Genomic DNA, 22,761 nt, shown 5'->3' on the forward strand with positions numbered 1-22,761 from the left:
GTAAAGCAGCTAGCCATATAAAAAGGGGCTCCTACAAGGCTACAAATAAGTTTTTCACCTTCCAGCAGCCGCAACATAGCCCATTTTCACAGGTGCTGGTGCAATGTAGAACCTAACATGCAAATAAATAATTCGATATGAAGACTGAGTAGACTGCCAACGGAAGAGTGATGAAATAAATAGAAGATAAAGTAATGTTATAAGAAGTGTTATTTTCTGAAAAATAAATAATAATAAAATGAAATAAATTATCGCCCACTGATGAGGTAGTAAAGGTGTCTCCAACCAGAGTCCCACAACCATCAATATTGATGGAAAGCAAGAATCATGTTCAAAAGGCTGAAATGTCATCGCTTAGCACCTCAACCCTTAAGCCCATATGTTTTGAAATTCTAGCTCTCCTAAAGTGGAGCTTCACAAGGTCTTTTTATCCGAGTGTAGGTAGTATGTGTGCTCTAATCCTCTGCTATAAACGCTACCCTGTCTCCATTGGATTCAATCTTGGGATGTCCTGGAAAAAGAAACCATGTCTCACTCGACACGTTATCCAAATACATCCGAAAGGTATTGAAATTGGAACCCATGTTCACCATTGGAAAAAGATAAGACCAATATCAACCTTAGCTACAACCATTGCATAAAAACAAGTTCCGCAAATAGTTATTTGTAGGATTAGAGAGTAGAGGTAATTTGGTAATTAGCAGGTAGTGTGTCAGAGAATAATGACTAGACTAGAGGAATTGGTCAACAAGAGAAGGTAGGGAACCTTGTGATTGTTCAAGCTTGAACTCGCCCAGGAGAGAGGAGGGAAGTAGCATCCAAGTTCCTAGAATTACTTTTAAACATCTTACTGTAGTTTCTTTATTGTTAACCATCTTTCTATACAATTTCCATGCCTCATCATCTAGTTCCCATCATTACCATCCCTCAACATCCAATTCTCATAACCAACACACATATTGAATAAACCTCCTAAAGTTATGAAGCCTCATATTAGGCACAAGCCACTTTATGTCTCTTCTACATAATAATAATAGCAGTAAATATGCAGTTAATAGAGCATTGGACTCACCACACAACGAGAAATGTTGTAAGATAGTAGACTGTATTCAACAATCCGTAAGACAATATTCCAGAAATTCCATATCGCCTCAATTTCTCCAGTACCCTACAAGATGAACATGTACTAGTATAAGTGAAAAAGCATGAAATGATACATGCCTAATATGAAGACCGCATCGACGCATCCAATAAGATAAAGCCAAGAAGATATTTGTTTCATTTCGATAAAGCCAACAAGGTTTTTGTCTCATTTCGGTAAAGCCAAGAGTATCCTGGTTTCCTGTTGATAAAGCCAAGACAATCTTTGTATCATTTCAATAAAGCCAAGAGGATCTTTGTTTCATTTCATGTGGTTACTAAACGGAAATTGTTTCTTTGTCAATTTATAACTTGATATATTCGGTACCCAACATAAATATTTATGTACTCCAAAATTCTAGAATCACAAAGCTGTCTCAACCAATAAACAAGAAAATTTGTCTGTCTAAAGATCTCTGACTTACTATTTGATGTGGTTTATTCTTAGGGAATCAAATATATTCTGAGACCCACTTTTTTCTTACATGTAAAATAAATATACCAATATAAATCAACAGTGACATTAACCAACAAAAAAGTACAAATATCAGTGGAACGTGAAATAGACTGTCTTTGTTGCTTATTCCAGTGTGGAGGCTAAGTTATGTTCTACTGGTTTAACTTTGATTAGAAACTAGAGAGTAGAGATCTTGAGCAGAAAGGGAAGGTCTCACCACCACCATGGCATTATTAACAGAAAAAAAGCAGTAGCCATAGAATTCACCAAAGGCAAGTAGTGTAGTACTTATTTGATTTCCGGGGATGTTTCTGACTATTCTCATTCTTTTCCATTGAACCTAACAAGAGAGATAAGGAAAGAGATGAGAGTTTCTTAAGGGATTTTCATTTTTTTCTTTTTTTTCTTTTTTTTGGAACAAGATATGAAACTTCTCACTAAGAAAATGAAAAGAGAATATTGCTCGAGGATACAAACTCCAAAAGGAGTGAAAAGGCAAGAAATCAGCAGATGAGAATTCTCAAGTTCTTGATAAAAAAAAATATGACATGTGAACTAGAGTTCACTGAATGCATAAAAAATCAACCATATATTCATATATTAGATTCTCTACGGCGTACCTTCCATCTGATGATTAGAAAATCCATCCTCAGATTTCAATGGATCGTTGACCTAAGACAAGGCATCGGTAGTGTCTAATCAGGAACACATACACTTGTCCAAATACAGGAACATTCATGCCTAAAATTTCATTTACTGACACGTTCTATTCATATAAACAACTGACGTTAATAGAAAGCAAACCAACAGTTAAACATGCAAAATAACATTATAGAAACAAACTTCCAGTGACTCCAACCAGCCAAATGCATCTAACACCACCTCTTCTCTTCTCGTATTGTGTGATTGAACTTCTGCTTAGATTCTAATCTCTCTCTCTCCCTCTCTTTTATTATTATTTTTATATAGTGTTTAAGAACAAATTAAAATAGTACAAAACGCCTCCCTTTAGTTTCCTTTGATGTTCAAAATGCAGAGATGGATAGCCATGTAGTATAGAAGTTCAATTCTGAAGTATACAAGAAATAACAACATAATTCAAACGAAAAAACTGATGAGGCCAAATGGAAGACAAAGAACCAAGCATGTCACTCAAAAAATTAGGGCGGTAGATTCTAAAGCAAGTGGATAAAACACCATAGAATGAAAGAATTAAACTGCAGAAAGTGAGAGAGATTGCTGTTTTGTCATTTCACTGAGGAACACTTACGCTAATTTCGGCATTGCTGAGGCAGAGTCGGACGCTAGGGCTCCGACTAACAAAAAAACTTATCTGACTTTGGGGCGCGAAATGGCGGGGAAGCTCTGGAAATTGTCTTCGACTGCAATTCATTCGAATCCTGGGGAATCAAAAATGGTTATGCATTCAGAATGTAAAATGCCGCAGAATTTTCAAAGTTGAGTGAAGCTTTTAGGACGCTACCGGGAAAATGACGCAAGGAATGTTGCCATTGGTGAGCTTGAGTGGAGTTATCATTTGAGAGAGATGATGATCAAATGTGAGAACTAAAGTTTTTGAAATTGATAGCCATGGAAATTTTAGTTTAGAAAACTAGATTCCTTTTTTAATTAATTTTATTGTTCATCTTTCTAGGAAACAAATACCATTCCATCTTTTTTTTTTTAATAAGAATATGATTTTTTAGTACATGAGAAAATACAAATGAGAGATCTCTTGCCGTTAGCCATATAACATTAATTATCTATAAGTATAGAAAAATTAATAAATTTAATTTTCAATTATTTATATATATATATATATATATATATATATATTTGTAAAGAACAACAAAACAATTAAAGAAAAAATAAAGAAATTGAGAAAATCACTCTCTCGAGCCACTATTCAATCAGTCGATAACAAGCTCATCTGGCATCAACATTTAATCGCATGCATAAGTCTCCCAAATTTTCCAAGGAACTTCTTCCATTTGAATCAACTACGCTTTTGTCTGCAATGTTCACATAGCTGCTCCACGAGCCAATTGATTTTCTTATCATCGACAGTAACGAAAAACATATAATCAAAAAACATTGAGATTGAATCTTCGTTTCATTACTGATTAAAGTTAATACATGAATTCTATGTCATTCCAATAAACTATTAAATTGTATCAATGCACTATTATCAATTAAAATTAATTAAATATATATTTAAACAAGTAATTAATTATAATTAATTTAATACATTTGAATTTGCATAAGTAATTAAGTTAACTGTAATACACTATGAATCACAAATCCTTCATGTGAGGTAAAGAATTTGTATCAGTCACGCATCGGATACCGATACTTTCAGATACGTATCTGATACGTGATACGCGTACCTTTTCTTAAAGAAAAAAAGACAAGCAACTCATCTAATTTTTCTCAATCTAAAACTATGCAACCTTATTAAAAAGCTCACTACTCGAGTCCAAAATTAAAAGGGAAAAAAATAAATAAAAGACCAAACCCTAGAATCATTCAATCTCCATCTTCACATTTGAGTTCCCACAAAGTTCACCAAAATATAAACCATTTGGATATCTTCAATAATTCAATGAAAAAGTTATTCGTTTATCTTCATGTTCCTCCCTCTAATCTTTTTCTTCTTCTTTGTAATATGAGTCACTTTTCTATTACATCTTATTAACTATTGTATTTCAACATCTTAGATATTGTTTTTTTTTTGTGTTGTATATCAGTGTTTGTATTATATTTTGTGCTATTGCTATCAACTTGTATGCTAAATTTATCTATATCCTAGATTTTTTTAAGAAAAAGAAAATGTATCTTCAATGTACCATTCATAAATTGCTCACTCAATGGTTAATTTCGGGGCTTGAACAATGAGGTACCTCACTCTCTCTTGGCCAGAGAGGAGTTCAGTTATAATTGTTCATTAGAGGGATCAGTGGTACTTAAGGAGTTAGATATAACTACAGGGGTAAAACAATAATTCTGACCCTAATGTACTTACGAGCAATTTATGAAGAGTCAGTGCACTGTTAATGAAAGTTGATTAGTTTAATTAATTAATCAAGTATCATTGGAGCTTCAACCTATAGGTCCCCAAGATCTCCTTGTTAGCTCAATAAGGACTAATGAAAATCAAGTTAATTTTGGTTTAATTTGAATTATTTAAATTGATGGGAAATAATTGTATAAGTTACAATTAATATAATGTATGTTGATACATTGTAATGTATGTTGTGGAGATCCGATCTATAGGTCCATAAGGTCTTCAATAAGGACTAATAAGAATCAAATTAATTTTGATTTAATTTAAATTATTCAACTTGATTAAAGGGAATTAATTGTATAAGATACAATTAATGTAATGTATGTTGATACATTATACATTGTAATGTATGTTGATACATTATGTAGTTTACGAGAGAAATAAATATTTGAATATGACTCTAATATTAATTATATGAATGAAATTCATATAAAACTATATGTTAAAATTAATGTGAATATGATTCATATTAAATCTGCATGATTTTATGAGAGAAGTAAATATTTGAATATAATTCAAATATTAATTATATGAATATGATTCATATAGAAACCATATAAATATGATTTGTATTAAATTTATTATTTAAATGAGAAAAATAAATATTTGAATATTATTCAAATATTAATTATACGAATGTGAAAATTATATGATAAAATTATTATGAATATGCTCATGAGAGTATAATAAACTATAGGTTACATTATATGTGATATAATTAGGGTTGGCAATGGGGTCAGGACAGGACGGAAGGGTTCCCCGTCCCTGTTAGGGGATTTTACCCTCATCCCCCAACTTTCCCTTTTGTTCCCCCCTCCCCCCAAAAAAAATTATATTTGGATTGGGCTTTGCTTTATTTGGGCTTAGATTGGGCTAAATTAAAACTAGATTAAATGTAAAAAGTTAAATAACTAATATATATAAACCTAATCAGGACGGGGACGGGGTAGGGATACCCTTCCTATACCCGCCCCGTTCCTGACCTCATCCTCAGTCAAACTGGAAATTCCCCCCTGATTGGGGTGAGGCCCCATAGGGACCCGACCCTGTGGAGAATTTTGTAAACCCTAGATATAATATAAACTATAGGTTATAGGTTATTTGTGATATAACATGTGGTTTAATATGTATATATATTAAAGTAGTTAATATTCATTAATTAAATTCAAATTTTGAATTTGATTTAATAGCTCTCTTGGGAGTTATTTAACTTCTTTCAATTTAAATAAAATAATAGGGAGTTAATTTTGGGTGAGACGATAACGTAAAATAGTTTCACAGAAGATATTCGTCTTCTTCATCCCTCTCTTTCTCCGTGTTCTGGGATTTTCTCTCGATGAGTTCTAAAAAAGACTCATCTTCATTTTCATCAAAACCAATCCAAGTGAGCCCATGAAACTCCGCCTTGATTCTCACCTTGAAGATGATGAGGAAGACGTGTGGTGGTGTTCTCTTTGTTACTGTTGTGTTCATGGTGGTGCCAAGTTCAAGAGATCGAGAGAAGCTGTTTTCGTATTCGTGTTATGGAGAGGAAGCGAGAACATAATATTCTTCAAGGGTGAGTTTCTCTCGATCCCTTTTCCTCTTTGTTAAATTTATGTAGAGAAGCATGCTTAGTTATTTTTGTTTATCACATGGTTCCGTCACTCTATATGCTTGATGTTCTATAAAAAAAATCGGGACATAACGACAGTCAGTTGCTTCCGCATTAAGGTATTCAAAATCCCTTCATTTACAATAAAGATTAAATCGTTACAAATTTAAGTATAAAAACTAAATTATTACATAATAAAGTTTATGGACTAAATCGTAACAATTTAAAAATACATGGACTAAATCGTGACAAACCAAAATTCATGGACTAAATTGTGTTGGTTTCTAAAAATATGCAGCGCTAGAAAACAGGATCATTAAGCATTCCAATTCTTCAATTTCGACTACAAACTAAGCATGTTCATGAACTATGAAGAGAGTTTCATTACATACATTTGAAAATGCTCTTCAAACTCGAAATTCAGCTGCAATTTTCTTCAACTCTTGTTGTGGACCACCACTAAAGCTTCCCAATATCTTTTAGGAGCCTTAGATTGAGTTATGAGACTCAAAACAAGTTTGAATTTGGGAATCGGGAGGAGAAGAGACATTGGTTCATCACACAAGAAGATCCCTTCTTCCACCTTGGATCTTCAGCAAAATTCATAGTTTTGCATTGGATTTTCCACTAAAAAACTGAGTGTTTTATTGCATGATTCTCGTGCAAGCTAATTACATGAAGTAATTACAACTCCTCCTTGAATTTGGTGGTGGAATTATATGTAAGAAGTTGACTAATCTTCTTGCTTGAAAGTGGGAAAATCCCACATTGGGATTTTCTCAAATTTCAATCTCCCTTTTGATTTTGAAATTGATTTTCAAAATAAATTTTTTTTCCAATTTTAATTCTTTAATTAAAATTGAAATTTTATTAATTTTACAAAAATTAATTCAATAATCAAAATTTCTAATAAAATTAATAATTAATAATTAATTAAATAATTTAATTAATGCCAATAATTTAATATCAAATATTAAATTAATTTGTCTCCAATTTTGTTACCATAAATTCCTATTTATGAAATTAATATTTAAATCATATTTAAATATTAATCGATTCTCTAATTCCGTTTAATTTCAAAATTAAACGTGTAACTATATTATATATAATTACTAATTCTCTTAATTTGAATTTGAACGTTTCAAATCAACTTATTACGCTATTCTAAGACTTATTTCGTTTTTGAGCTAGTAGAGGACCTAATAGACCTACAGATCATAGGTTCCAATGATTCAAAATTAATTGGCTAAACTCTTTACACCAAATTAACCCCTCATTCATTAACTACCAGGTCACTCCACTAAAGCCCAGTAGTTGTACTACCCTCACTGTAGATATATTATGTCCACTCGATATAACCATAACTGGTGAGTTAACCCTTCACAGGTTGTTCGTAATAACGACCGGGTCAAATGACTGTTTTACCCCCCAGATTACCTCTTGTTCCTTAAGTTCTACTGATCCCTTGATGAACAATTAGTTTGTGATCTGATCATCAAACTGAGTCCCTCTCAGGCCAATGAGAGAGGGATGAGGTATTGCTTAAGATCCGGAGTCAGCACTTAAGGGAACAACCTCATTATTATCCTTGAAAATGGGTAGGAGTGAATTCCATCTTGCACCTTATGTTTCCAGCCATCTACTCAGTCTTACCCCTGAAATGGGAGGCTTATTGAGTTGACGCTGTTGAGCCAACCATTGCCTATGCAAATATAAGGATAATCCCAAATAAATAGGAGTTCATAGTTAGCTCAAGATTAAAGTTAAGTTACCTAGGTCATCGTTTGAAATAATCAGTCTTAAACAGTAAGTAGCGTTATAAAGTAAGAGTGACTTATTTTGTGGTCCGATCTTGTGTAAACTCATTGCACAGGACACCCCCACTCCTCATGTTGCCACATGAACGAATCATGATCACTTCGTTTATAGCACTTTACAATTCCTTGTAACAACTACATAATGGGTCATATCCGATAGTGTTACCAAAATAAGACACTCAATTTTATTCGTATACTATAGATCATTTTGACTATTTACTCAAACCTGATCCACTCTTATGTCTCCACATAAAGTTTAAGTACTCATGTAATAGCCATGGATCTTAGTTTATTGGATTTAGTCTTTACATGTGCAATTTACAAATTCAATAACATCTTTATTGAAGAAACGTTGAATAACGTCTTTATTGATAATAGAAAAATGTTTAACTTTACAAACTGTGAGCTTTAGAACATACAACCTAACAAATTGTTACTTCTACGAAAATTTAGAGACTAAAAGTTATTTTTAACCAATATTTAAGTTCCATGATTCTCTATTTGTCCCATTATTCTGTTTATTTTTGTTACAATCTACATACCTTAAATGAATAGGGCATTTACTATTATTATTATTATTAGGACAATCTACCTTTTTAGTCTCCGATTTTAAAGAATAGGTGTGTTTCGTCCCTTAGTTTTGAAAATATACCTTTTTAGTCCTTAACTTTTTAAAATAGGTGCATTTAGTCCTTCGACTTTCAAAATATACCTTTTTATTCCCAAAATTTTTAAGAAGGTTTAAAATATTCTTGAACTATTTTTTTATTTTCACTTTATATAATTATATAAAATTCTAAATTACAAAAATATGTTTAAAAAATCATTTTAGAGAGAATGGACAACTTTTAAAAATTAATTTTTAATTTTAAAAAAATAATAAAAAATTGGTGTATGGACTTTTTAAACCTATCTTTAAAAACTTAGGGACTAGAAACGTATATTTTGATAACTTAGGGACGAAATGAACATACTCTAAAAATGTTGGAGACTAAAAAGGTATGTTTTAAAATTAAAGGACTAGACACACATATTCTTCAAAGCTCGGGGACTAAAAAGGTATTTTTTTTTTATTATTTAGCTAACACGGGGGGATTTTAATATTTAGAAAAATCTCCAAATGGATATTAAATATGACAAAATGATTTACAATCTTAAAATCACTCCCAAATGTGTCATACAATCATATGTTAAAATAGGAGGAGAGAGGAAATTTAAAAAGGAGGTGATGAAGTGTAAATATACTGAAAATAAATTATTTTTCTTTTTTCTTTTGGAAGGTAAGAATAGAGATGTAACATTTTAAAATTCAAAGAAATTTTTTAACAATATATTATCATACACTTATGGTATATATATATTTATATTTTTGTTTTTTTTCTTCAAACGGTTGTTTGGAATAGAGATGAAAGTCTGTTCGATTTTGTTGGATTTAGGGTCAACTCAAAACTAAACCAAATCCATTCGTTTTATAAAGAAGAGATCCAAACCGATGTACAATAAAGAATAACATCAATAGATTGGTTTTTATTTTGTTCAATTTATTATTAGTTTGGTTCTTGGTTCTTGATACTTTTTTCCTTCCAATTTTTTAATTTTTATTTTCACTTTTGTTTTAGAATGTGTCATTTTTGCTATTTTCAAATCAAATTTGGGTCTATTTCTTTTTTAGACTGAAATTGGACAAATAGATATTGTTGTTATTTTTCTTGACACTTTTCTAAATAACAAGCATGGCTGCCTCATAATAGTTAGTATTTTTCTTAAACAACAAATACACATGCATCATAATAATTAAAATACTAAAATGCACCTAATGTTATAACTTATTTTTTAAGGGGATATACATATTCTCTTTCGGTTTTGATTGATTTTTCTAATAAAAAATCGATATGAACCAATATCTTTTTCTTTTTTTTTAAATACAATGAAAGATGGTTAATTTTATTCTAAAAAAATAAAACCAAATCATTGGATGAATTTGCTTTAATTTGATTTTTTTTTGTTGCACACTACTTTTGTAATTATTATTATTATTTTTTTTATCAAAATATTTATAAAAATCTCAAGATGAATAATAGAGATATATGTCAGTTGAACGCAATACTTAAATTATTTAGTGAAAAAAAAAAGTGAAAAAGACAAAGAAAGAGCTTAACCTCGATCATTCGATCCAATCCGATGGCAGAAGTGGCGTCGACTGTCCCAGACGTCACTGCCATTTTCCCTAATTCGACACATCGTTTCTTCCAATGGAGAATTTTTCAATTTGGAGTTCAAGGATCAGAAATTTGATTTTATGCGTTAATTGAGGGAAAGCTCCAAGTTCATCCATGGAGAGGACGGAGCGTCAACGTCGAAATCATCCTCTGAATCGTTCCATAGCTCCATCTGAATCGGCCGGATCTTCGACCTCCACTTCCCGCAGAACTTATTCCAACCGCAACAGAAACTCCGACTACAAGCATTCCAAGTATAATACCAACAGTAATCGCAGCTTTGAGGAAGATTCTGACTGGCGTAGCAGAAGAAGTAGCGATAGCAAAATCTATGTACAGAAGTTAGAGGCGAAAGAAGATGACGTCGGACATAATGACCGTTCTCACTTCGATCTTCCGCCGGTAATAGTCGGCACTTGTCCGTTCATGTGCCCTGGTAAGTTGAAACCCTCCACTTCTTTCAGCTTCTTAATCTTGTTCTTTTTTCTTTCTGGTTTATCTACTCTGTTTTCCATTCAAGTAGTGAGGGAATATGTTTTTCGCTGGCCTCCTTGTGGCGAGACTGGACTATAATCGCTCTCAAATCCTCTTCTGTTTTCTGTAAACGATTATCTATTTCAATTGTTGTGATTTTTGTATGTATGATCAAATCCTGAAAGTATTAACGTGGAAGAACCCAATCCTAAAAACCAATAAAAACTAACCTTTTGCTCGAGCTCCTTATTGTGACAATGGCGATGTCTCTCCTGAGATGTTCTGACCCCTAACACGATATTCATTTCATACGCAATTTCTTTTTATGAGTCTTTCGGGATTCTATTTAATTTAAACTGGTTGCGATGGAAATTTAAACCAACCTTCTGAGTGTTCTGTAGTAATGGGATTTTAAATTGCACAGGGCTCCGACTATTTTACGATGGGAGGGACATTAGGAACACTAGAGTGCTCCCACACAAGCAGAAAGTTATGTGTCATTGGTTTTTTAGGATTCGGTCGAGCTTGATTTGGTCATGCGTACCAATCTTTATTCGATTGCTCACAGCTTGTAAGAGGTGGGTAGGGGAAACGTGTTAGTCTGAGCAATATGACAAGCACAGTATCTTATGCTCGTGGGCTGAGCTTGATGAACTGGTTATTTGTTGTTGGAATTGTATTTTGGTTATGGGGTGGCACTGTGAAACGAACTTTAGCTTCTTATTCTTCTGTTTCTTCTTCTAAATCATATGTTAGCTGCTTTATCTAGAGGTCTCATATTTGTAAACAGAGGCAGAAAGAGCACAGCGTGAAAGGTTGCGAGATTTGGCTATATTTGAAAGGTTACATGGAAATCCTGGAAAAACGTCTCCAGGTCTGGCCGTCAAAAAGGTAATATCTACTGGTAGTTGCTTTATGCTGCATCTTAATGCCTCTCTTTTGGTTTCTAATGCTAAAAAGGTCGGCCCCTTCTTTTATTTTCCCTTAGTTGGAGGGAAAGTGTTTTGTAAATCATATACTTAAAATTAATGTAAAATTCTTATTACCAATTACCAAAAAGAAAAATGGGAAGAAAAAGAAGAAGCTATTACGTAGGAATTTTGCAGGAAGCATGCAACAATCAGTTTGGTTTCTTAAAAGAGAGAGAGAGAAAAAAAAAATAAATTCAAGGCCTTTGCAACTCCCAACTACTTGAAAGTTGAATCCTCTATTGCCATTGGCTCGTATGCTTGAGTATAGATTAATAATTTGCAACATCATCGATCATGATGGATGGATTGGTTTTTTCTTTCACCACATTTCTTGCTAGGTATCATCTGCAGTAACATTTCACATGTTTAGTTCTGCAGAACGATGTCCGCCAAGAGTGACCAAGCATTAGATGTGCGGCCTCTACATGTGCTGGAGAATACATTGAAATATGTTCTAAGCTTTTTGGATTCTAAAGAGCAACCTTTTGAAGTGATTCATGACTTTGTCTTTGATAGAACAAGGTCTATAAGGCAAGACCTCAGCATACAGAATATTGTAAATGAGAAGGCTATCTACATGTATGAAGAAATGGTTGGTATTATCTACTTGTTCTTGTTAATGTGTTCCTCGCTTCCTCCCTTTCCCAGAAGTAAAATATTCATAAACTTGATTCTATGTAACATTTAAGGAAGCTATATATCTGATTGTGGTATGCATGCTCAGTCCTTTGCAATAGTTGTCTCCAATTGTTTGTTTCCTTATATGTTCTTAACTTAAATACCGCACCAATTAGTTTGTGCAGTACATGAAATTTTGTGCTCTTGACTGCCTTTGATATGCACGACTCTTTTCTATTCTTCTGATATTAGATATTTTTTATTCCACATTTACTTCGTTTTACATCTTTTAAGAAACTGACTATATAAGTCGGAATTGTCTAATGGGTTTGACAACCATTAGGAGACAAATAACGAGTTTTTATGGAATATTAGAGCCCTAAATGGGTTTTAATTAGCCCATTTCCCTTATTTGGTTTCTTATAACGTTCAAGTGAAATTAACATTCAAAGATGCAATAGTAAATGTAGAGTTTATTATTATTATTTTTTTATTATTTAATTTTTGCTAGCAAATATGGATTGCGCCATTAGGACTTCATTTATGTAGAAATACATTTTGAACCTCAAAGTTTGCAAACTCTTTGGTTAATTTTATTGTAGTTGATGAAAAAAAAATCTTATTGTTTAATACAAGGCATCTCTATTCTTAAGGATCTTAGATCTTCTTTCTTTTGCAGGTTAAATTTCATGTCATATCATATCAGAAGCTTTTAAATGGTGATAGTAGTTCAAATGCATCCTCAATGCATCACCTCAACATGCAGCAGCTCTCAAAGACTTTGATCACACTGCTGAATCTTTATGAAGTTAACAGAAGCAATGGTGTTATATTTGAAAATGAATCTGAGTTTCATTCATTCTATGTGCTGCTTCATTTGGGTTCTAATAGCCAAACAACGGTAAGTGAGCTTACTGAAAACATTGATAATTTTTCAGTCAATGCAGTACAATCTACTCTTAACTGTGTCCTACGAGTAACACACTCTGTCTTTAATTTGTCAGGGGGAATCGCTGACTTTGTGGTTTCGTACTTTACGTTCTCCTGTGATCAAGTCGAAGGAAATGTGTTTTGCTCGGAGAATTTTAAGGTATATCAGTTTGTTATTAAGTTTTGTTTGTTTTGTGTTTAAATAATGCCTAATGATGTTTGGAGAGCAGTTTCTTTTTTCATCTCACAAATTTCACTTTTCTTTTCTATCTGCCCTTGCCGTTCATTTGAACAGATATTTTCGGATGTGTAATTATAAAGGTTTCCTTTGTACCATAGGAGCTGAGGCTTCCAACCTTCAATATTGCATTCTTGAACCTTACGTTAATGAGGTAACCATAATCTTGAAACTCTCTCCCTTAATATTTTGATCCAAAATTTGTATAAATGAAAGGAGAAGTCAAAAGGATGGTGTTATGTTGTCACATACACTAATATCATATATGGATATTCCAAAAGTTGAAACTTTGAGGAAGCTTTTCTTCTTTGGCATATGATTAACAACTGTATAAAGCCTGGTGTTGTTACTTGCAATGCTCTTCTTAGTGGGTATTGCCCGGATCATCATATAAATGAGAAGGGAGTCTTCCATCCGCAAAAGTCAGATGGAGGGAGATTAGATAAAGTCTCAAGTTAGCATTTAAAGAAAAGGAGGAATGACCACAAAATTTTCAAGGTAAAGACCTGTTGAGTGAGAAGCCTGGATTATCTCAAGACTTTTAACTAAGAGCTCACAAAAGTTCTTTGATTTTTGAAGTAGCAATTCCTAACTGCCTTAGACCTTTGAGTTCTAACTTTATCACAAAAGGAAGCTGATGAAAAGATTGAATATAGAGTCTTGGGCATTCCCAAGGGATGCACCAACTAACTGAAGTTAAATAGCTTGAGAAGGGACACCAGACTTTGGAATAAACTGACAACTGAAGAATATAATCTGTGAATTTTAGGGATTTTAGGTCTCCACAAGGACTTCATCAATAGGTTAAAAAAAGGGCTTTTGAGTGTTTTTTCCCTAAAGCCTCTATTATTCACTTTGCAGATTCGAGCTTTAGCTTTGTCTTTTATAAACAATGGTGGTTACAAGCTTAATCCCTATCCCTTGGTGGATCTATCCATCCTTTTAATGATGGAGGTATGATATATAATCTTTCTCGACGACCCATTCACATCGCTTATGTAAATATCTGCAATTATCTTTCGTAAATTTTTCGCGTGTGTTTTAGGAATCAGAGGTGGAATCATTTTGCAAAGCTTGTGGTCTTGCAACTTGTGGAGATGAATTAGGGAATAAGTCACTTCCTACCAAGCAAACAACTTTTTCTAGTCCCAGAGCAGCGTTTCAAAGATATAGATTTCTAAAGCAGAAATAACATCAAGGTGATTCATGATTTTTTTCCTCCCTCTCTTTAGTTGGACTATACTATACAGTAGCGATCTGGAAAAGTTGTATTTTAGACCATTTCTCGATTGGTGCGTCTCACACATGGGTCATGCTAATCTTTTCTATGTCGTTCCACTCTGATCGGGGAACATTGTATTATCCTATAATCTATTGTTTGCCTCGTGGGAATAAGAATTAACTATGTAGCATCTTTATAAATTCACAAGTTGAAATTAATAATTATCTTTTAGTATGTTGGACGCGTAATATTAATTTTTTTTTTTCAATATGTCGAATATTTGTTGAATAAGCAATAAAATCTCTCTGGTAAATAATAAATAGTGAACCCATGAACCTTTTTAAGAAGTGTAACTTTTATTTATTATATACATATATGATACTATTGATAATTTTGTAAAATTGAAATTTCAACAATTTGGTTGAATAGCGAAGACAAGAATGAGTTTTTACAAGGTACTATAAACTATTGTGCGTTGAAGAGTGGAGAAGACTAGACCAAAGGTCGCAACACATATCTAATTATAACACTTATCCCCTTAAAATCCAATATTCATGGTTATGTCATCGTTAAGTCATAGCTTTAATATGATGTTTAAATTAAATTATTGAACAAGACTGCTATTTGTCTTCAATAGTCACATTGAATATAAATTTGGGATTTTTCTCTTTCTACACGACCTAGAAAAACTATGAAATTGTTATGAAAATTGAGAAGCAGAACATGAATATGGATATGAAAAATATAATATAATAATATTTTTATATAATAATAAATAAAAACTAAAATTATAAAATAAAATAACTAAAACATAAAATAATCGAAATCATGAAATTGAATAATATGAAAATTGGTGGAAGTGGAATTCTCACCAATGTAGGTGTGTTTTTAAGATCTATCAAATGCCATTATTTATAGATAAAGTGGTAAGTAGAATGTGGACTTACATGGATACCAAGCATAAATAATTATGGCACATGGACAACATAAATGGTGACACATAGCCTTTGGGACACTAAGACATGTGCATCTATTTTCTATTATAATATTCATAACACTCCCTTTAAATGCCCATATATATATCTATATATGAAATACGACTCGTTAAAACCTTACTAGGAAAAATCCAATAGGAAAAACTCTAGTGAAGGAAAAGTACATATTTCATATAATACATACTCCTAAAAAAATACAATATATTTACTCCCCTCATGAAAATATTACTTAAGAACTCTGAGTCGCCGCATTCCAATTTTTGTATTAATGTTTCAAAAGTTGCGGTTGGTAATGCATTTTCTCTAAATAAGACTGCAGGTTATCCTTCGAACAAATTTGTTGTACAATGATATTGCCATTTTCTTCAAGATCATTAGTGTAGAAAAGCTTCGGTGAAATATGTTTTGTGCTATCTCCTTTAATATATCCTCATTTGATTTGGGCTATGCAAACTGTATTGTTTTCGAATAATATTGTTGGAAGGTTTTTATTAGAAGATAAGTCACATGTTTTACGAATGTGCTGAGTCATTGACCTTAGCCATACACATTCTCGACTAGCCTCTGAATTGCAAGAATTTCAACATGATTTGAGGAAGTGGCTGTTATAGTCTGTTTCACCGATCGTTATGATATAGCAATTCCTCCACATGTGAACACATAACCTGTTTGAGATCTAGCTTTGTGTGGATCAAATAAATATCCAGAATCTGCTTGACCAACTAAATCAAAATTTGATTTATTTGAATAAAACAAACCCATATCAATTGTTTCTTGGAGATACTAGAGTATATGCTTAATTCATTTCCAATGTCTTTTTGTAGGAGAAGGACTATATCTAACTAATAAATTTACTGAAAATGCAATATCTGGTCTTGTATTATTAGCAAGATACATAAGTGCACCAATTGCACTAAGATATGGTACTTCAGGACTAAGAAGTTCTTCATTATCTTCTCGAGGTTGAAATATATCTTTCTTTATATCCAATGAACGGACTTCCATTGGAATATTTAATGGATGTGCTTTGTCCATATAAAATATTTTCAAAATTTTTCCTGTATAAGTTGACTGATGAATAAATATTTCATATGCTAAATGCTCAAATTACAAACCAAGGCAAAATTTTATTTTTCCGAGATCTTCATCTCAAATTCTTTCTTAAGATATTCTATTGCATTTGAAAGCTCTTCAGGAGTTCCAATTATATTCAAGTCATCAACATATACAATTATAATAGCAAATCCTGATTGTGATTTCTTTATAAAAACACACGGACATATTGGATTATTTTGATATCATTCTTTCAATAAATATTTACTCAGGCGATTGTACCACATGCCTCTTGATTGTTTTAGTCCATATAGTGATTTCTGTAACTTTATTGAATACCATTCCTGGGAATTCGATATATATGTTTCATGTACCTTAAATCATTATGGGATTCTCATATAAATATCATTATCAAGAGATCCATATAAATATATTGTGACTACATCCATAAGATGCATATCCAGACTTTTATACATAGTCAAACCAATTAAATATCTTAATGTAATTACATCCACCACCGAAGAATACGTCTCCTCAAAATCAATACCAGGTCTTTGTGAAAAACCCTATGCAACTAGTATTGCTTTATATCTTGTGACCTCATTATTTTCATTTCTTTTCCTCACAAATACCCATTTGTATCCCATAGGTTTAACGCCTTTTGGTGTTCGGATTATAGGTCCAAAAACCTGACATTTTGAAAGTGAATTTAATTCTGCCTCGATTGTTTCTTTCCACTGAAGCCAATATTTTCTATGTCGACATTCTTCAACAATTTTGATTCAAGATCCTCATTTTCATATATAATACCAAGAGCAACACTATACGCAAAAATGTTGTCAATAATTACATTAGTCTAATTTCATCTTTTTCCTGTCATGACATAGTTGATTGAAATCTCATTATTATCTTTAGGTATTTCACCTTCCTCACTAGTCACCTTAATAATATGAAAATTTAGTGGAAATTTGAAGTGGATTTCTCACCAATGTGTGTGATTTTAAGATCCACCAAATGCCACTATTTATATAGGCAAACTGACAAGTAGGATGTGGTCTTACATGAACACCAAACATGAATAACTACAAACATATAGACAACATGAAGATTGACACATGGCTTTTAAGACATTATGCGATAGACATCTATTTATTTTTTATAATATTTATAATAAATTTATATTTTTTATATTCTTAATTTGCTTTGTTTCATCTTCTCTTTCCTACAATTGATTTCCAACTTGAATTTTTTCCTTTTTTTTATTTATATTTTTTCACTCTCTCATTTTCATCTTCTTCACCAATTTTTGTTGTTGTTTTTTTCATTTCATTTCAACACAATTTGACATCCACCTCATCGTTTCACATTCCCATCTTCATCTTTTCTACTATTTTTCTATCAAATTTTAACACTATTTCACATCTTCATCGTTGTTTGAAGACTCCATATTATTTTTAATTTTGATTTGTTTCATTTGGGTGCTCAACTTATTCAGCCAATCAAACTCTAAATACTTTATTTTATAATACTAGTCAGTCAATGCTTCCATTTAGTCAAATTAAACTATTTTACACAAATCCACCTTCATATATTTAAATCATATTTAAATATTAATTCTCCAATTTCGTTTAATTCTAAAATTAAATGCGTAATTATATCTTATATAATTACTAATTTCCTTAATTCTAATTTGAACGTTTCAAATTAACTTATCACACCACTCTTAAAGCTAATCCATTTACGAGCTAGTAAGGGAACCTTGCAGACCTACAGATCATGGGCTCTAATGATCCGAGATTAATTGGCTGAACTTTTTACATCGAATCAACCCAAATTCGTTAACTAATGGGTCACTCCACTAAAGCCCGTAGTTGCACTCCCCTCTAGATATATTATGTCAACTCGATATAACCATGATTAGTAGGTTAACCCTTCACAGGTTGTTTGTAATAATGACTGGGTCAAATGTCTGTTTTACCCCCGAGATTCCTCTTGTTCTTTAAGTCCCACTGATCTTCTAATGAACAATTGATTGGTGATTCGATCAACAAACCGAGTCCATCTTGGGCCAATGAGAGGGTGGGGCCCCTTGTTCAAGACCTAGAGTCAGCACTTAAGGGAACAACTTTTCTACTATCCTGGGTAGGAGTGAATTCCATCTTGCACCCTATATCCCTAGCTACCTGGTCTTACCCCTGAAATGGAGATTTATTGAGCCGGCGCTATTGAGCCAATCCTCACCTATGCAAATCTAAGGATAATGGTGAATAAACAGGAGTTCATAGTCAACTCAGGATTAAGGTTAAGTTACCTAGGTCATCGTTTTGAAATAGTCAGTCTTAAATAGTAAACAACGTTATAAAGTAAGAGTAACTAATTTCGTGGTCTGATCTTGTACAAACTCATTACACAAGACGCCTCTACTCCTCATGTCATGACATGTACGAATTAGGATCACATCGTCTGTAGAACTTTACAACTTCTTGTAACAACTACAGAGTGGACCACATTCGATAGTGTTACCAGAATAAGACATCCAACCTTATTCATATACTATAGATCATTTTGACTATTTACTTGAACCTGATCCACTTTTATGTCTCCACATAAAGTTTAAGTGCTCATGTAATAGTCACGAGTCTTTTATTTTATTGGATTTCTAAAACGAAATAAGCAATATATATTTTCAATAACTTATTGAATTTTCAGAATAAGTTTTATTGTTTACAAACCATGAGTTTTAGGACATAAAACCCAATACTCTATATATCGAGTGCGATATTTCGATTGTGATGTTTCAATGGAAGAACAAGGTGATCTAGCAAGGCATCAGGATGTTCCTATTCGAGCTAATGTTCAGAATGAATATTTAGCAACCTCATCGATCATTTTATACGTAGTTCCATGATGCCATCTCCCTCAACATTTGAATTCTTTCCAACAATCCTTAGTAGGCTAAGTATGGAAGAAGGACAAACTTCACATGTCTGTCCAAATGTCTATGATCGGTACGTGACATACCAACATCGAGGTGAGAATATACACTTAACAAAAGAGAGCCAATCATCAAGTGTAAGAGGCCATGGTGATCGTGGACACTATGTGACTCAACATGATCGATCTAGGCGTAATGGAGGATTTTATTCTGGTCATGAATAGAGAAAATTGTACTTATAATCAAATTTATTAATCAAATTCAAATAATAAAATGCACTTTCAGTCTATAACTCAAACATCTCCACATCATAAAGAACATTGAATATTATTAATGTAATAGTCAAAAGTTAATATTCATATTTTTACACAAGTTTCTAACAACTCCAAACAAAAACAATGATTTAAAATTAGACGAATTGAATATTATTAAAATTAATATTGGGTATATCAAATTAATCATAGAATTTTTTTTAATCAAAATAACATTATTGTTAAAAAATGAGTAACGTTATTACCACTATAAAAAACGAGACTAACAAGATGGTTGATTTTAGGGTTAAAAGTAATTACAAATCTTATCGTTAATTTTAGGTTAAAAGGATAAAAAAGTTATATTTTAAAAAAATCCAGACATATTGGAAATAATTGGAAAAAAAATCATTTTAAATTCTCAGGAAACGCATTCACATTTTTTTTATTTAATTATTTAAATGCGTCTCTTGGCAATCGGTAAAAAAAAAAATAAAATAATGTTGAATGTGTCTCTTCAAGGAATGCATTCAAATAAAGACTAACAAAATATCCCATTTTTCCTAAATAATTTGAAAACAATCTCTTTTATCAAATTAAATTCTAAAACATCCCCATTTCTCCGATTAATCCTAAGAATAGCAGACTCATATGATTTCTACTAACTCTTGTGATTTCGTCTCTGTCTGCGGTTTAGTGATTCATTTGTACTTTACACGATAATAGATACTTGAATACTTCAATTATCTAATGGATGGTGATCCGACCGGCAGCATTGGAGACCTTTTTCCAACAGAATCATGCACACCCGCTAATGAATAATCGACACCATCGAACCACGAGGTGACAAAAGACAAACCAAATCTTGCTGGAAACTACTGGGAAATTCAACTCTAAATAACAAAGACAAAAGAAATAATAGAATAAATATTATGTGTTGCTTAGGAGCTAGGGGATATCAAACATGTTATACTTGAGAAGTGCATTTCTGTTTTGTTATACTCCCTCAATGTGGTCATAAAAATAGTTCCAAATTGCTTCCTTTATTTGATAGTATAGCTGTGGATATGAGTTGCTCTGAATGAAGGTTGCCATTGGATTGAAACTTTCAACCCATTCAATTTGACTTTTTTTTTCCCTTTCTTTTTCTTCTTTTTCTAGCTTGTGATCCATTTCCATGTTTGTACTAAACAGGGCATGTTAAAATGTGTTAAGGCTCTTTTTTACATAGAAATCTGATCTCAAATGAATACAAATCTACTTCACATTAAAGTAGGGATGTTTGTGAGTTAGAATTGGATTTGTTTGTATAAAGTTTTTAATGTTGTATCTAATTAAATCATTGAACTTTAAAAATATATTTAAATATCTTTTTTATTACAACAATTACGAGGATAAATATTCGAATTTTCGATCTCTTAGGAATGCAAATTAAATACTATTAAGTTAGAGCTCACTTGAATTATCTTAAAAATATTTGAAGTTTCAATTTATGTATGTCTTTTGTTTGTTTGTTTTGTTTTGTTTTGTTTTTTTTTAAATAAGTCTAATAGACATTAAAAATTTGAAGCCTAAAATTGGTGTCGAGGCGACCTTCGATCCTTCAATCGAGTCGAGAGTATCGAACAATCTGAAGCCTAAAATTGAGTTCCTCGAGGAAATTGGGACCGTCAGTTCTTTACTTCCTAAGGTAATTCTATCGAATCCTTCGATTCTGTTTAGGAGCTTAGATTCTCAGTTGAAACCATCATTTTGTTTCATAAAGGAAGTGCATGAATCGGATGAACAAGTAACTGCTGCTATTCGTCGTTCTTCGTGGCTTGAATCGGATGAACAAGGGTATTATGCAATCTAACATTGATGTTTTGATCGCCGAAGGGGCACCTTCTAGGAATATAGCGAAATTGATTGTACTGCAGCCTAGAACTATTATGCAAAAGGTTGATAGAATGGTTTATGCAGTGAAAACAATAAAAAAATTGGGCATTGAAGCAAAGGCTCGCATGTTTGTTCATGCAGTTAAGCAACGCTTTCAATGAATGATTCAACTTGGAAGAAGAAAATAAACGTTTTGAAGAGTTTGGGATGGTCTGAGAAGGAGTTTTTTACAGCATTTAAGAAAGACCCATTTTGTTTAGCTTGTTCAGAGGAGAAAATGAGGGATGTTGCAGATTTCTGTTTCAACACTGCAAAGTTGGATCCAGGAACTGTAATTTCTTGCCCTAAGTTCTTCACGTATGGACTCGACAAGCGGCTTCGGCCCAAAGTTGTTGAGGTTTTGAACATGAAAAATCTTCTTAAGAAAAACAAAAAGATTGCTTGGGTGCTTATACAAGGGGAGAGAAGTTTTGTGGAGAATTATGTTCTTAAGCATTTGGATGAAATCCCAGATCTTATGGACATATACCGGGGCAATGTCGCAGCCGAAACCAGATCTGTTCTATAGGATTTGAAGGTTGTAAGTTAAAAATCTTCTTATAGTCTAAATTTCAGCATCATGATCTTCAAATGGGAGAGCATTTTTGTTGGTATTGAGCCTACTGTTTCAAATGCTTCATGAGCTTTTCAAGATCTCTCTCTTCAAGTGGGAGAGTCCTGTTGTTTTCCCTTCCAATTTGAGGCTGTTAGCTAAATCTTTTGCTATATATTTCTTGGGCTTGTTAAGTCTGTAGCCTGATTCTGGTTCCAATGATCTTGAAATAGGAGGCCTTTAGTTTTTCCCTTCCTAATCCTTTACTCTTTCTTGAACTTTTTTAAGTTTGTAGACTAATTTTGAATCTAAC

General features: G+C 32.5%; 2 protein-coding genes and 1 pseudogene across 2 annotated transcripts; 2 read left to right on the plus strand and 1 right to left on the minus strand.

The window, feature by feature from the left end:
- Window positions 1–119: 119 nt before the first annotated feature.
- LOC120082258 lies at window positions 120–3,239 on the minus strand. The gene is made up of 6 exons (XM_039037544.1): window positions 3,081–3,239; window positions 2,868–2,997; window positions 2,218–2,269; window positions 1,886–1,937; window positions 1,073–1,168; window positions 120–511 (listed from the first exon to the last, which is right to left on the minus strand). The coding sequence occupies exons 1-6, from the start codon at window positions 3,107–3,109 to the stop codon at window positions 496–498; spliced, it is 375 nt and encodes a 124-aa protein (XP_038893472.1). The 5' UTR covers window positions 3,110–3,239; the 3' UTR covers window positions 120–495.
- Window positions 3,240–10,197: 6,958 nt separating this feature from the next.
- LOC120082257 (SAC3 family protein C) lies at window positions 10,198–14,978 on the plus strand. The gene is made up of 8 exons (XM_039037543.1): window positions 10,198–10,727; window positions 11,556–11,656; window positions 12,107–12,328; window positions 13,034–13,255; window positions 13,359–13,444; window positions 13,580–13,676; window positions 14,384–14,476; window positions 14,568–14,978. Exons 1-8 carry the CDS (start codon window positions 10,406–10,408, stop codon window positions 14,712–14,714), a joined length of 1,290 nt encoding a protein of 429 aa, XP_038893471.1. The 5' UTR covers window positions 10,198–10,405; the 3' UTR covers window positions 14,715–14,978.
- Window positions 14,979–19,753: 4,775 nt separating this feature from the next.
- LOC120081073 lies at window positions 19,754–22,760 on the plus strand (annotated as a pseudogene).
- Window position 22,761: the final 1 nt, after the last annotated feature.

The sequence above is a fragment of the Benincasa hispida genome, chromosome 7 (genome assembly GCF_009727055.1).
Source record: "Benincasa hispida cultivar B227 chromosome 7, ASM972705v1, whole genome shotgun sequence".
NCBI lineage: Eukaryota > Viridiplantae > Streptophyta > Magnoliopsida > Cucurbitales > Cucurbitaceae > Benincasa > Benincasa hispida.